This window comes from Sinocyclocheilus grahami, unplaced genomic scaffold (genome assembly GCF_001515645.1).
Source record: "Sinocyclocheilus grahami isolate Dianchi unplaced genomic scaffold, SAMN03320097.WGS_v1.1 scaffold716.1, whole genome shotgun sequence".
Taxonomy (NCBI): Eukaryota; Metazoa; Chordata; class Actinopteri; order Cypriniformes; family Cyprinidae; genus Sinocyclocheilus; species Sinocyclocheilus grahami.
Window position 1 is genome coordinate 95,909 of NW_015505895.1, and position 14,559 is coordinate 110,467.

General features: G+C 36.4%; 3 protein-coding genes across 4 annotated transcripts in view; 2 read left to right on the plus strand and 1 right to left on the minus strand.

Annotated features, from left to right (window-relative positions):
* tm9sf1 (transmembrane 9 superfamily member 1) overlaps positions 1–1,871 on the minus strand; it is a 12,362-nt gene extending 10,491 nt beyond the window's left edge. Inside the window, exons 1-2 of one of the 2 annotated variants that reach the window (XM_016244391.1) lie at positions 1,287–1,871; positions 971–1,139 (exon numbers count right to left, since the gene is read on the minus strand). The gene's annotated coding sequence lies outside the window, so the exon portion shown is untranslated. The remainder of the gene's footprint in view (positions 1–970; positions 1,140–1,286) is intronic. The other variant, XM_016244390.1, reaches the window with a different exon arrangement.
* Positions 1,872–1,895: 24 nt separating this feature from the next.
* On the plus strand, positions 1,896–9,731 carry fen1 (flap structure-specific endonuclease 1). The gene is made up of 12 exons (XM_016244370.1): positions 1,896–2,004; positions 2,100–2,192; positions 2,304–2,406; positions 3,737–3,839; positions 4,855–4,918; positions 4,997–5,106; positions 5,560–5,696; positions 5,783–5,849; positions 5,968–6,099; positions 7,867–8,018; positions 9,479–9,617; positions 9,720–9,731. The coding sequence occupies exons 1-12, from the start codon at positions 2,001–2,003 to the stop codon at positions 9,729–9,731; spliced, it is 1,116 nt and encodes a 371-aa protein (XP_016099856.1). The 5' UTR covers positions 1,896–2,000.
* A 33-nt stretch (positions 9,732–9,764) lies between these two features.
* Positions 9,765–13,705, plus strand: LOC107560243 (sialic acid-binding Ig-like lectin 12). The gene is made up of 7 exons (XM_016244371.1): positions 9,765–9,829; positions 9,933–10,301; positions 12,156–12,473; positions 12,574–12,834; positions 12,999–13,080; positions 13,277–13,328; positions 13,499–13,705. The coding sequence occupies exons 1-7, from the start codon at positions 9,769–9,771 to the stop codon at positions 13,703–13,705; spliced, it is 1,350 nt and encodes a 449-aa protein (XP_016099857.1). The 5' UTR covers positions 9,765–9,768.
* The last annotated feature ends 854 nt before the right edge of the window (positions 13,706–14,559 follow it).

Sequence of the window (14,559 nt, forward strand, 5' to 3'; positions counted from 1 at the left end):
GGATATCGTCCTCTTTTGGAAGACCAAACAAAGTAGTTTCGCTTTCACAATGAAAAGCCCAGCGGAAGCACCGGCTTAGCGTGAGCTGAGGCCGGGATAGAGTGAGCAGAGGCGGCGGGGTTGAGAACGGCGCAGCCGGCGGATCCGACAAAGGAGCGGCAAGCAAATGTGACGACCCCGGGCTTCGTCCACGGTGAAAGCCAATCCTGCGATCCACAGCACTGTTGATGTATTCCTTCAGCGACCAGCACGGATCAGCTCTAGGCATGACGAAGCGGATATCGTCCTCTTTTGGAAGACCAAACAAAGTAGTTTCGCTTTCACAACAAAACACACAGCGTCTTCACGACATGGCGGCAGCGGCAACAAAACTACAGCGAGAATAAAAGTTACGCCTTTTTTCTTTGCGTGCACATTTGGGCGCATTATGCAAATATTTCCACATAGTGAGGTAGATATGTTGGGGCGTGTTAGAACGAGGCGTTTTAGGTAGGCGTGGCAGAGTCTTAACTTTTATAAAGAATATCTCTTTGGATTTGAGACTTTAGTCTTTGCAACTTTACAGATCTTCTTTATGCACCAAGAGCTTGTAACACTCCAAAGAGAAAGGAAAAATTGAAATCGCATCATACGACCCCTTTAAAACGTGTTGAAAAAATGTGAAGTTAGAAAAAATAACCATGATTTAATTTTGGGAAGAACCATCCCTTTATGCGAAAATGGTCACAGCACCTAAAACACTGTCTCTTAATCATTTATATTCATTTTATGATTTCAATTTGAAAACATTTATATAAATTTCAATATTGAACAAAATGAAAAAAGGTTAATGGCCATATTATGCATCAACTACACATAAGGCTTCACTGAAACAACATAATTACATAATTATTATAGCGTTAGGGTGACTCGTTACAATGCAATTACATAAATAAGCACTGAATAATATAAATGAACAGCATGTACTTACTACAGTGTTGGGGTTTGGTTTAGTTGCTTGAAATCATGCATAATTAACTGATATTCCTATAGAAAGTACAACGTGTGCAACAAGGGCACTGTAAAATAAAGTGTTACCGAAATCAGGTTTTATTGAGTCTCCTAATGCAAAAATAGGCCCATCTTTCCAACGTCTTCAGCTAGATAAACAGATATAGTTAGCATCTTTCAGACATAAACAAATGATATACAATCGATCGGTCTGCACTCGGATTTAAAGGCACTATAAATCATCTTCGCCCGCTGAGATGCTTGAAATACTTCCGCATCAGAGAAAAGCAACAGACCTGTTTCAGATGCTTCCTCCGATTCCTCAGAATGGCTTCTTTCTTTTCAAAATCCAGTCAACAGCACTCCCGTATGTGTAATATCATACCCGGACATTGCTGGTGATTGAAGACATCCGATCTTTGCGTTTAGCTCTTGGATGAAACAGCCGAGAGCTCGAGATCAGCAGCGGCGCACAGCGAATCCACGTCACCTTAACAAATAAAAACACCCTTATTGGGATCTTCCGGGGTGGGCGGGGCTACAGCGCAACACCTGCACCGCTCCGACAAGTCTCTGCATCATTAATCCACCGCTTTAAGTGTGGTTTCAATCAAATAAACCGTTTATCATGAGTTTTAAGAAGAAAAATTCCTTCGCTCTCGTTGATGTCTTACCAGTCCTGACTAATCGATCGAGTTGCACCGCACGTTCTGTTGTTCTTCCTTGTGAAGTCTGAACTAGACAATTTTGAGAAATCGATTCCATCGTCTGCCACAGGAATTCGATTATTTATGCCTGTACTAGAATCCGCGCGAAACTGACGACACTTTGTGGCGCGGTTGTGTTTGTGTGTGTGGTTGAAAGCGAGACGCGAAACCATTTTATTGGTAAGTTTCCTTTTATTTCTGCATTTTATAGTTTGTAAACCTTTGGTACGTCACACGCGTGAGGGCTTTTAAGCTTTATTTTGGAAGCCTGTTTTTCTTCGTTCTTTACTACTATTCCCATTGATGTGTGAGTTGCTCCGTGTTTGTCTTTACTAATTTACTATTAACCGTGTTGGCCAAAACTTACTTATTGCATCTAATAATTAATTTCTATCCTTTCAGATTTCATCACTATGGGTATTCATGGGCTTGCAAAGCTCATTGCAGATCACGCGCCTTCGTCTATCAAGGAACAGGACATCAAAAACTACTTTGGTAAGGCCTTCTATCATTTAATTAATATTTCTTGGATGATTGTTACAGTGAAACTCAAATATAGCATATGTGAGTGCTTGCATCTGAAATAGTTTTTTTTCTTGCATGCAGGAAGGAAAATTGCTATTGATGCGTCCATGTGCATCTACCAGTTTTTGATCGCGGTCAGACAGGACGGTAATGTGTTGCAGAATGAAGATGGAGAGACCACTAGGTATGTAGAGTTGTCTGTTATCATTTGTCCAAGTCTGCAAAGAAACATGATAAGCTGATTGCGTTCGAAGCATATACAGTGGTGTGAAAAGGTGTTGGCCCCCTTCCTGTTTTTGTAATTTTGCATATTTGTCACACTTAAAAGATTCAGATAATCAAACAGATTTTAATATTACACAAAGATAATGCAAGTAAATGCAAAATGCAGTTTTTAAATGATGATTTCTTTTATTAAGGGAAAAGAGCTGCCTAAACCTGCCTGGCCCTACGTGAAAAAGTAATTGCCCCCTAAATCTAATAACTGGTTGTGCCACGCTTTGCAGCAACAACTGCAATCAAGTGTTTGCGATAACTGGCAATGAGTCTTTCACATCGCTGTGGAGGAATTTTGGCCCACTCTTCTTTGCAGAATTGTTTTAATTCGGCCACATTGGAGGTTTTTCGAGCATGAATGGACAGTTTAAGCATCTCAATCGGATTTAAGTCAGGACTTTGATTTGGCCACTCCAAAACCTTAATTTAGTTTTTCTTGAGCCATTCAGAGGTGGACTTGCTGGTGTGTTTGGGATCATTGTCCTTCTACATAACCCAAGTGCGCTTGAGCTTGAGGTCACAAACTGACGGCCGGACATTCTCCTTCAGGATTTTCTGAAAGAGTGCAGAATTCATGATTCCGTCAATTATGGCAAGTTGTCCAGGTCCTGAAGCTGCAAAGCAGCCCCAGATCACGATTACCGGTTTTACGATAAATCACGATAAAATGCCCTGGCGGTTAGTATTACAGTTTAAAATGTAATTATCATAAAACCGTGTTTGATTATTGCAATTTTGAAAACTCGCGGTAAATCCTGTCCAGCCAACATCAGTCTGACGCAGCATGCAGTGTTGTTGTTGTTGTTTTTTGCACGAGACGAAATGGCGGAAGGCAGTTGACAGGTTTAGAAATCTTATAAATCCATTATGAACAGTGTACAAAACAGTCGTCAGGACAATATGATCACTACAGCAAAATTATAGTAGTATTAATACTAAATTCCTCTGATTTCATTTTCAATACAATCAAAAACTGAGGCGCAAGACGGCAAGCTGCATTTGAATGAAACGAGAGAGTGATTTATTATTATTAGGGCTTCATTTTAATGTTTTTGCTAAAAAAAAGTGCATAGCTGCTAATTGTATTTGTTGTTTGTTGATTTTCAAATATAAAACTACAAAAAAAAAACAGGTAGGGGGCAAAAACATTTTCACACCACTGTACTTTGAGTTTCTCACCATGTGCCACTTTACATTTGCATGGTCATAATATTTATGCAACCTTCTTGTCTCTCCAGCCACCTCATGGGCATGTTCTACAGGACCATCCGAATGCTGGAGGGTGGCATCAAGCCGGTTTATGTGTTTGATGGAAAGCCCCCTCAGCTGAAGTCAGGAGAGGTGCGTCAGAAACAGTCACTAATGGAATATTCTCAATTTGGAATAACCAACGACTTGGACCTGGAAACAGTATTCCTTACTTCACAACTTAAGTGGATATCATTTTACATGTACAGTTAAAAAAACAGGGCAGATATGCCACAGATTCACCTTAAAAATATTGAGGCAGTAGTATTTACAGTATTACAGTATAGCTGTGATTGGTGCTTGTATACTTTGCAACTTATAACCATATGATTAATTTAGTGATGTAGTGTTAATATACCAAGCTCCTTAAACCAGTGAATCTCAACCTTTTGGCGTACCGGACCCCAGTCCAATTCAGAACCATCCTCAAGGACCCCCAGAACAAAATTGACTAATCTATGTATCATTTGTGTCTTTGTGAGGACCAAATACAGTCAAGTATAATTCAAGTTAGCTGACTTGTCCAGTATTTGGCCATAATCATCAGCTTTATTGGACTTTTCTTTCATGGGAACATGTCATGTCAAAATATACAAAATGTATACAAAAATTAATACATTATATGGACCCCCTGGCTTTACGTCAAGGACCACTAGGGGTCCACGGACCCCTGGTTGAGAAAATCTGCCTTTTACCGTAAACTGTACTTATAACCACCATAATAATACAGTTGGTGTAATAGAAAGCCACATGAGGAATCAGTTTGTTGTAAGTGGCCTGTCCATAAAACATGACCTTGTATATCAGAGACAGTGACACTAAAATGAACATTAAACATTAACTAAATGACATAAAATTAAATAAAAATCCTAATGAACATTACAGATAACAAGAAGAAAATTATTATGGGAATGTCCTTTTACTGTTTTTCTCTGTAAATTAAGTTTACATACAAAAACCATACATTTAACAGTATTTGACAGTACAGAGCCATTTAATGCTGTGTAAATGGTGAGGTAACTTGTTTACCTAACAGATGGTCATTTTCTGTGTAAAATTTTTTTTCTGCGTTCTGTTTTAAGATATCTTCTTATTTTAACCCCTACAGCTGGAGAAGAGAGGCGAGAGACGAGCCGAGGCTGAGAAACTTCTAGCTCAGGCTCAAGAAGCAGGTACAGACACGTTCAAAACGACATGCTTTTTTGAAAATAATTATTTAAAATGGGTCCTAATTCCAAGATTTCTCACAGGGGAACAGGAAAACATTGACAAGTTCAGTAAGCGATTAGTGAAGGTTACCAAACAACACAACGAGGAATGCAAGAAGTTACTTACTCTAATGGGTGTCCCATACATTGAGGTACTGCCACAGTCACTGACAGTCAACAACATAAAATAATATGAGTAAAAGCACATGTTATCATGGATATACAGTGGGTACGGAAAGTATTCAGACCCTTAAATTTTTCACTCTGTTATATTGCAGCCATTTGCTAAAATCATTTAAGTTAATTTTTTTTCCTCATTAATGTACACACAGCACCCCATATTGACAGAAAAACACAGAATTGTTGACATTTATGCAGATTTATTAAAAAAGAAAAACTGAAATATCACATGGTCCTAAGTATTCAGACCCTTTGCTCAGTATTTAGTAGAAGCACCCTTTTGATCGAATACAGCCATGAGTCTTTTTGGGAAAGAGGCAACAAGTTTTTCACACCTGGATTTAGGGATCCTCTGCCATTCCTCCTTGCAGAGCCTCTCCAGTTCTGTCAGGTTGGATGTAAAAGTGTATACCTGTCATGTTAAGGCTCCATGTGAGGCGGAGGCGAGCTGTGCTGCTCTGGTGAAATCAGGGAAGGTTTATGCCACAGCAACAGAAGATATGGATGGTCTGACATTTGGAACGACAGTCCTGTTGAGGCATCTAACAGCCAGTGAAGCAAAGTATGTATGGATACGCTTTATATCTGTATTTTGATGATGGAGATGTTTAGCCATGCATTAGTAACTGGTTATTTTTTCTGTCCTAGAAAGCTCCCTATCCAAGAGTTTCATTTCAGTCGTATTCTACAGGAAATGGGTGTGACGCATCAACAGGTGAGACCTTCGCTTTATTTAAAAGGGTCTTATCTGTTTTTATGTAAATATCTGCCTTATTCTAGATGTGTCAGTTCTTTCTAATTGCTGTTTATTTCTGTTTAAACATCTTCCTTAGTTCATTGACCTGTGTATACTACTGGGCTGTGACTACTGTGGCACTATAAAAGGAATTGGACCCAAGAGGGCCATCGACCTCATTAAACAGCACGGCTCTATTGAAGAGATCCTTGAGAATATTGACCCAAATGTAAGTTTGTTTACACTGTTTAAAGGCATTTACTTACTGTTGAATGTCACAATGCAGGACATGACATATTCAAAATGTTGCCCATATTAGTGATGCCTCGTTGCAAATCATATCCAAGATCATACTTGCTGAATTGTGGCCTCTAGTGGCGGTCAGTGGATTGCTTAGTCAGAAAATAAATTTGGCCACAGGGCAAGTGTATTGATTATTTGCTGACCATAAAATGTTCCCCATCATTTATTTTCATTGTATATTTAATTTTGCACTTCATTTTTTACTGTCTCTTGCATAATTGAAATATGTAACAGTATTTATTTATATTTGTAAAAAAGGTGATAATCCTGCCTCAGTTTCTCAATAACTTTACTTTACTTTTAGTCATTTAGCAGACGCTTTTATCCAAAGCGACTTACAAATAAGAAAAAGTAATTAAAACTCAAAGCTAAAACTCTATAAACACTATATATATATATATATATATATATATATATATATATATATACACATTTAAGAAAATAAAAGAAATTAAAGAAAAATGACAAATGTATACAACATTTCAAAACTAAACATTTAAATGAAAACAAAAAATAAAGCTAAAAACAATTCAAAATATTAAAAGAACAAAAGTTATGAGTATAATAATGATCCTAACATAACACTAAGCCAAACACCAAAAAACAACTACGTGTGTGTGTGTGTGTGTGTGTGTATATATATATATATATATTATGTACAGCCACACACATACATGTACATATATATAAATACATTCTATATATATATATTTTTTTTTTCATTTCCATTTTGTATGTTGAAGTACTGAAATGACTCAAATTAAATAAAACTAAAACTTAATAAAAAACCTATATAGACATAATAAAAAAACGAATAAAATGACAGCATTACTACAGCTGTAACAGTTTATTTCCATTTTTTCGAGTGATTTTATGTGCTTTTGTCTATTTTTATTATTTCTTAAATATAAGTTTTAGTTTTTTCCCAGGTTAGTATTTAGTTTATTTCCAGTTTTTCATTTTAGTGCTTCAACATAAATTTATTTGTTAGTTGCCAAGGAAACATTTCTAATTTGAGTTTTTCATCAAATATTAATATTTTATTTTATTTCAGCTTTATTTAATTTAACAATGTATTTAATAGTTTTAGTTAAGAATAATAAACCTGCCCAGTAGAACTCAAACATTGTGAAGACCCAGGAATATCTGGAGGGAGAAAAAAAAACTTTAAATTTAAAATCATTGTAAATTAAACATTGGTAAACCTTTCATTGCAGTAAAAAGTTAGTGATGTGATGAAGTGAAGTGGCCAAGTATGGTGACCCATACTCGGAATTAGTGCTCTGCATTTACCCATCCAAAGTGCGCACACACACAGCAGTGAACACACACAAACCGTGAACACACACCCGGAGCAGTGGGCAGCCATTTATGCTGCGGCGCCCGGGGAGCAGTTGGGGGTTCGGTGCCTTGCTCAAGGGCACCTTGTTGTGGTATTGAAGGGGGAAGAGAGCACTGTACATTCACTACCCCCACCTACAATCCCTGCCGGTACGAGACTCGAACCCACAACCTTTGGGTTATGAGTCCGACTCTCTAACCATTAGGCCACGACTTTAGATGACACACAGCATACTTAATTTTGCATATTGGCATCAATGCTTATCTGAACAAACTTGTGTGCTCAGATTAATATAGCCGTTTCTTTTAAATAGGCTTTAGAATGTGATATTTGTCTTGTTTTGTGCTGCAGAAGCACCCAGCTCCAGAGGACTGGCTGTATAAAGAGGCTCGGGGTCTCTTCTTGGAGCCTGAGGTCATAGATGGCACCACTGTTGATCTGAAGTGGAACGAACCTGACGAGGATGGACTGATTCAGTTCATGTGTGCTGAGAAACAGTTCAGGTAAAAGCAAACAAATCAAACAAAGATTGTTCCTAAAACCTGCCAGACTTAAACCAGAAACCACTAACGTCAGAAAAGCCTGTCTAAAATAAAAGAATATACTTTATAAATGTTACACTTCATTGTTACAGTGCAATTACACAATTATGTACGGAGTAATATTAACAACAGATCCTTACTATGGAGTTAGGTTTTGTTTAGGTTTAGTTGCATGTAATTATGCATAATTTACTATTTATTTATAGGGATGTAACCTAGAGCCGGTTGAAAATCGATTCAAATGTGACGATTCAAATCGTGATTCATTTAGGGGTAGGAGTTTATATGAATGCATGTGTGAGGGGAACTTACTGTCTTTAGAAAAGTTTAGATGGTATTTTTTATAATGCATATTAAAGTTCATAACTGCAGCGCTGCTTTGTTTACAGCGAAAACCAGGAAACGCTTTAAGCGCCACCTGCTGGCAGAGAGTGAATCTGCGTCTCATTCAGCTCGTCTGCTGTTTCTGTTTCATGCAGATATTTTTTATGTATAGTTTCACAAAGCTGAAGTCAAACCATTCTGTTTTTGCTTCAAATTTTGAAATTATACAATGTAATTTAGATTAAAAACTGCTCGTGTTGCATGTATGCAGCATCTTTGTTTGGATCATGATTCAAATGCAGTGGTTTTCTCAAATTTTAAATGGAAAGAGCACAGACAGAGCCTTAGTTTGTTTATATGAAGAGATTCATTTTATTTGTTACTTATTTTATTTGGGGCTTGTTTTAAAATTTCAATGTAGTTTTGTTATTTACATTTACATTATATTTAATTTTTGTTATTTAGCAGACGCTTTTGTCCAAAGTGACTTACAAATGAGGACAATAGAAGCAATCAAAACCAACAAAACAGCAATATGTAAGTGCTATATTAGTATAGTGTTATATTTCAATGTCACAAAGAAATGTGCAGCATTTTGTCCAAGCAATAATAAAAGGACACATTTAATTTATAATTTGTCTTAAATCTCATTTTGTTAAAAAAATCGTGAATCAAATCGTGAAATCAAAATCGTGAGTTGGGTGAATCGTTACATCCCTATTTATTTTTGTTACGTGTGTGTATATAATATAAAAACAGGGACAGACAAATACCTTAAGTGTGAATAAACTGATATTAATTTATTCTTTATGTATTTAAATAACTACAGTTTGTTGCATTAAAAGCAGCTTGTGATGGATGCCATATTAAAATGGATATGAATTGACTTGTACACAACGGTTATGCAGCATGTTTATTTGCGGGCAGGTTATAAATATAAGACAAAAAACAGCACCATTTTTGGGTAAAGCGGGTAGGGAAACCTGTTGTGCTTTGAGGTGTGAGATGGAACAAATAGAAGGGATGTTATCTTGTATTTGTGGTTCTCACCGCAGCAGAATATGTTTTTCAGATGTGTTGAATTTGTGTGTTGTCAGTGAGGATCGTATCCGTAACGGCTGTAAGAAGATCATGAAGAGTAGACAGGGGAGCACCCAGGGCAGATTGGACACATTCTTTACTGTTACCGGATCAATCTCCTCTAAGCGTAAGGTAGGAGGAAGTAATAACCTAACTGTTATAGAATTATATTGGTGTATGTATGTATATGTATGTATATATATATATATATATATATATATATATATATATAGCACCCATGCGAGGTACCTTTTGTAGATTGAAAACTAATGTTTTCATGTTTGTGTTTGTAACTACAGCACCTGGGATGCCTGTCTTTTCTTTCATGGTTTTTCTGTTCTTACCAGTGCAAGTTAATATGGAACCAAGTGAGTCAGTGCTATCTAATTAAAAAGATGACATACAGCTTTAGTATTACACTAAGAACAAAAACAAAAGATTCTAAACGGTCATTGTTTATTATGTTTTCAGGTACTAGTTTTGATGCAATATTGCCTGGCAGAATAAATGCGCTGCGTGGCTCTTGTGTGCAGATACCTTGTACATTTGATGCACCAGAGAACATACTGAAGCACACACAAAATATATTTGGTTTTTGGATAAAGAACCACCATGCTTTTCTCAATCCAGAGAGTTTGGTGGTTTTCAATGGAACTTCAAACATCATAAAAGGATTTAAGTATATAGAAATACTTGGAAATCTTCGTCAGCATGAATGTACCACTGTTTTCTATGATGTCATGAACAATCATACAGACAAATACTACTTCAGGGTGGAAATGAAGTATCCAGTGGCCTGGATGTATACATATAACAATCCCATCTACATTTCTGTCTTAGGTAAGTGGGGTCTCCACTGTAAAAATTGCTTTTTTATGATATCAAAATTATTCAGTGATTATGATTCGTAAGCTTGGATTCATTGACTATTTCTTGGGTTCTTCAATAACTGGTAACCTTTATCACATCTCTCAATGAAATATATTCTCATACTTTAGACTGGAAAATGCCTTGGCCTGGTTTCACAAACGGGCTTAGCTTAAGCCAGGACTGGGCCTCAGTTAAATTAAGATATTTAAGCTTTTAAACTTTTACAAAAATGCCTTATAAGAAAACATTACAGGTGTACATCTTGACACAGAACAATGACACTGACCAATTTTAATGCTGATATTTTCAGTTGAGACGGCTCAAACATGCATTTTAGTCTGGGACTAGCTTAAGCCTTGTCTGTGAAACCGGGGGCTTATGTTTTAAGATGAATCAGGCACTAGTTTTGACACTAAAAGGATCGTCGTTGGGATTTTTCACTTAAACAACAAATCCCCATGACAAAAGACCTGGTGCTTGTACCAAAATGGTGGCTGAACAAACTCGGGGTTACAGGATTTGTTTTGAGTTGACAAAACCAAACCAGTCCAATCCGGCTTTGTTGGTACCATGAGTCATGACACTGAACATCAACTTTCTCTGAGTCAGTGCGATTCACTACCATAGATTAAAAGATTGAAAAATATGAAGAATTTAAACACATTTACAGAGCAAGATGAAACAATCTGTCCATGAAAGAGGACAATTTAAAGAAAATATCTTGCCATATCAGTGCAAGTAAAAATGTAGTTAATTTATATAGTTGATCATATTTATAGGTAGAAAAATACTTAAAAATCTAAGCTCATATGTAGTCATGTTTAAAGCTATTGATTTTAAAACTTATATTGCATATCTTTATATATTTAGATTCATTTAAAATAAAAGCTTATTATTAAACTAAACTGGCTCGTGTAGTGGATTAAGGGTATAATAATTATATAAATCATATAAAATTATTATTATAAATAATCATCAAAGAAAAGCCAGATGATTTTTTCTTTTAAAATGTTTTACTATGTAGTGTCCTTTCATTTGGAGTAAGAGAAACTGGGGAAGTGACTTTGTGTCAAAGGTGTGTCACTTTGCTCGAAGCTGATTGGTCAAATTTCGGTTTGAGCTCTCTAAACCAGAACATAACCTGCCCCAGAGTAGGTTAGCCGTTGAGTGTAAATTACTATGGTGATGAACACAGATTAAAGCTAAACTACTTTCATGGTACCTAAAACCCAGAGTTAACTAAACTAAACTGAAACTTACCTGGCTAGCCAGCTAAACCGGCTTCACGGTACAGGCCACCTCTGTAGCATTAAAAAAAATACACAACACAATACAATAAAATGGCAAAGGAGAATTTTACTGTAATTTTCTGAAATTATTGACAGGAAGTATATTTTTTACAAAAAGATGTGCAAAGTTGGCCCACAGTCCGCTACAATTACAATGAAGATTAGTTTGTGAAATGTACCTGTAGTGACACTGTAGCTCCAAAATAATGCACCATACTGTGCTAGATTAAAATAATACAATAAAGCGATTGTATTAAAATGCTTTCATACAACAGTTTAATAATGTAGAAGTTAATATTGAGTAACTTCTTAATGACAGTATTTACCTGTTACTTTGCCTATTTTCACTCCAACAGAAAAAATAATTTCAAATGGAGCCACTGAAGAATCAACCATTACATGTCTCCAAGGAATTTTTTGTTGTTGTTTTGTTTTGTCCACTTTTTGTCACCTACTGGTGTGATTATGTAACATGCAGAACAATTAGATTTAATTTATTAATAGAGTTTTATACAGTGTACTCTTTTCCCTGTAGATGTACCGGAACTTCCTATCCTTACACCCACTGATCTGCAAGAAGTGATGGAGGAAACTACAGTAAATCTAAGCTGCTCTGCTGAAGCCCCCTGCCCCGCACAACCTCCTAAAATATCCTGGTCTAACATCCCTGAATCTGCTCGCATTACAACACAGTTACAGGAGAAACCTGATAAAACCCAGTCAGTGTTTTCATACATGACCTTCAAATCTTCATACAAAGATCACAGGAAGAACATTTCCTGCACTGCTACATATCCAAGAAATACGCCTAATGACTCGACTGCAGAGACCACCGTGATGCTACGAGTCCTGTGTAAGAGATTTGGAGTCATTTTGCTCTTTCATAAGCTTTATGTTCAGATGTGTAATATGATGTCCAGTTTACCTACAGATGTTTCTATTTTGCTTTAAAGTTTCTCCAAAAGAAACTCACATCATCATCGATCCATTTGATTCAATCTCTGTTGGCACTAATGTGACTTTGACCTGCAAAAGCAAAGCCAGTCCAAATGAAATGAACTACACTTGGTACAAACGTGGACAGGAGAAAGAGCTGGATTTTGGAGAACAACTAACCTTTAATGTAAATAGGAGGAGTGGGGGCTGGTACTTTTGCACAGCAAAGAACATACATGGTAATCAGATGTCAGAAGAGTTCCAGCTGATTGTGGCAGGTGAGATTAATACAGACATGTGCCATTATATGTACAGACACTAAAAGTAATGATCATCATGGGTAGCTCCAGTTTTATGACTGAACTATATTTTTACATTATGTGCACAGCCTACTGAACCAACTAATTGTACTCAATGTTTCAATCTGGTTCTGCTTCCTTAGAACCATTGGCTTTAATCATTGGCTGTGTCGGAGGAATTTCAGCATTTCTGTTTATATTTCTTCTGGTAACGATTTTCTTAAGGTAAGCACAGTTAGATGGTGCTTTTGATCCTTTTTTGAAACTCCATTGTCCAAATCATTGTAATTGCATGGAAAAGAGCAAACAGCCTTCAGTATTTGTATTGTATTATGTATTTGAAACATACATAAAACATGGTGTTTACAATATGGTGATCCGTTTTGTATTATATGGATTTCTGCATTTCCTTTTAATACAGAGTGCAAAGAGTAAAGGCATCCATTATTAGGGAAACTGACTTCTCAGAACAGGTATGTTCTAGACTCTTCTAGCAGATCACGTTTTTGCGGTTTCAAATAGGAAGTGCTATAATAAGCAGCTAACAATACTCTACCAAGCATTTTACTGTAATGGTTTATGATGTACAGAAACCAAAAACAGTGGATCCACAGAAACGCCATGTATTATTTTTCACTTTCAGGGTCAGGAAAAACATGTGCAGGTCAACTCTATTTATGCTAATAGAGATTTTGTGATGGGTGAAGAGCTAGAGATGCCAAAGGATGAGAATGACATGATCCACTATGGAGAGATTGACTTCTCCACTCCCCAAACCAAAAGCACCACAGAGAAGATCTCCGGACAAGAAACAATATATGCCGAGGTCTGTTGTTCAGGGAAGGATTAGTTTACATTATAAACGGTGAATTGGCTTACACTTTACATAAAGGTTCACTTTATATAGGGTTTATAAAGGTGTTTATAAATGACTAATAAGTCATTTACAAATGCATTATAAATCATTGATAAGCAGTTATTAATGCATAAAAAAACAGTGATTTTAATGCAATACCTGCCAAACAATGAACCATTTTTAACTCACATGTTATAAATGCTTAATAAATATATTTATTCATACTATTTTCACTCAAACCCAGATTCCTGATTTCATGATGCAGTGAGACACTGAAGTGTGTTGTATTTATGTTTTTCTAATTTAAAGCTCATGACTTGTCACTTTTCTTACCGGAAGCTACCCTCGTATCTTAGCCATGATATGCAGCAAAAGTTCATGATGTCTGTACACAGTAATGATTAAAAACTGATAGGGGACATAAATGTACAACCATGACTTCATGAGATATTAATAATGAAAATTTGAATTCCAATATTAGTTACTTGTTAACCTTAATGAAAAGTGAACACCTGTGGACCATTTATTAATGAGTTATGTTAATAATGTCTAAAAGTGCACCTTAATGTAAAGTGAACACGTGCGAACCATTTATTAATGAGGAATAAACGTTAGTAACATGTGAAAGTGAACCTTAATGTAAAGTGAACACCTGTGAACCATTTATTAATGAGTTTTATTACACGCCTCTGTGGAATACTTGATTCTGATTGTTCAGTTGCGAAATTCTGAGGTATGTTATCCCTCGATAACAACCGGTAAAAGCTGATAACACAGGCTCATCCGAGTAACTGAAGTTGGCGCTATACTCTTGCTAGGAACAGTTTTTTTTTCGTGGAAGCTTTGCG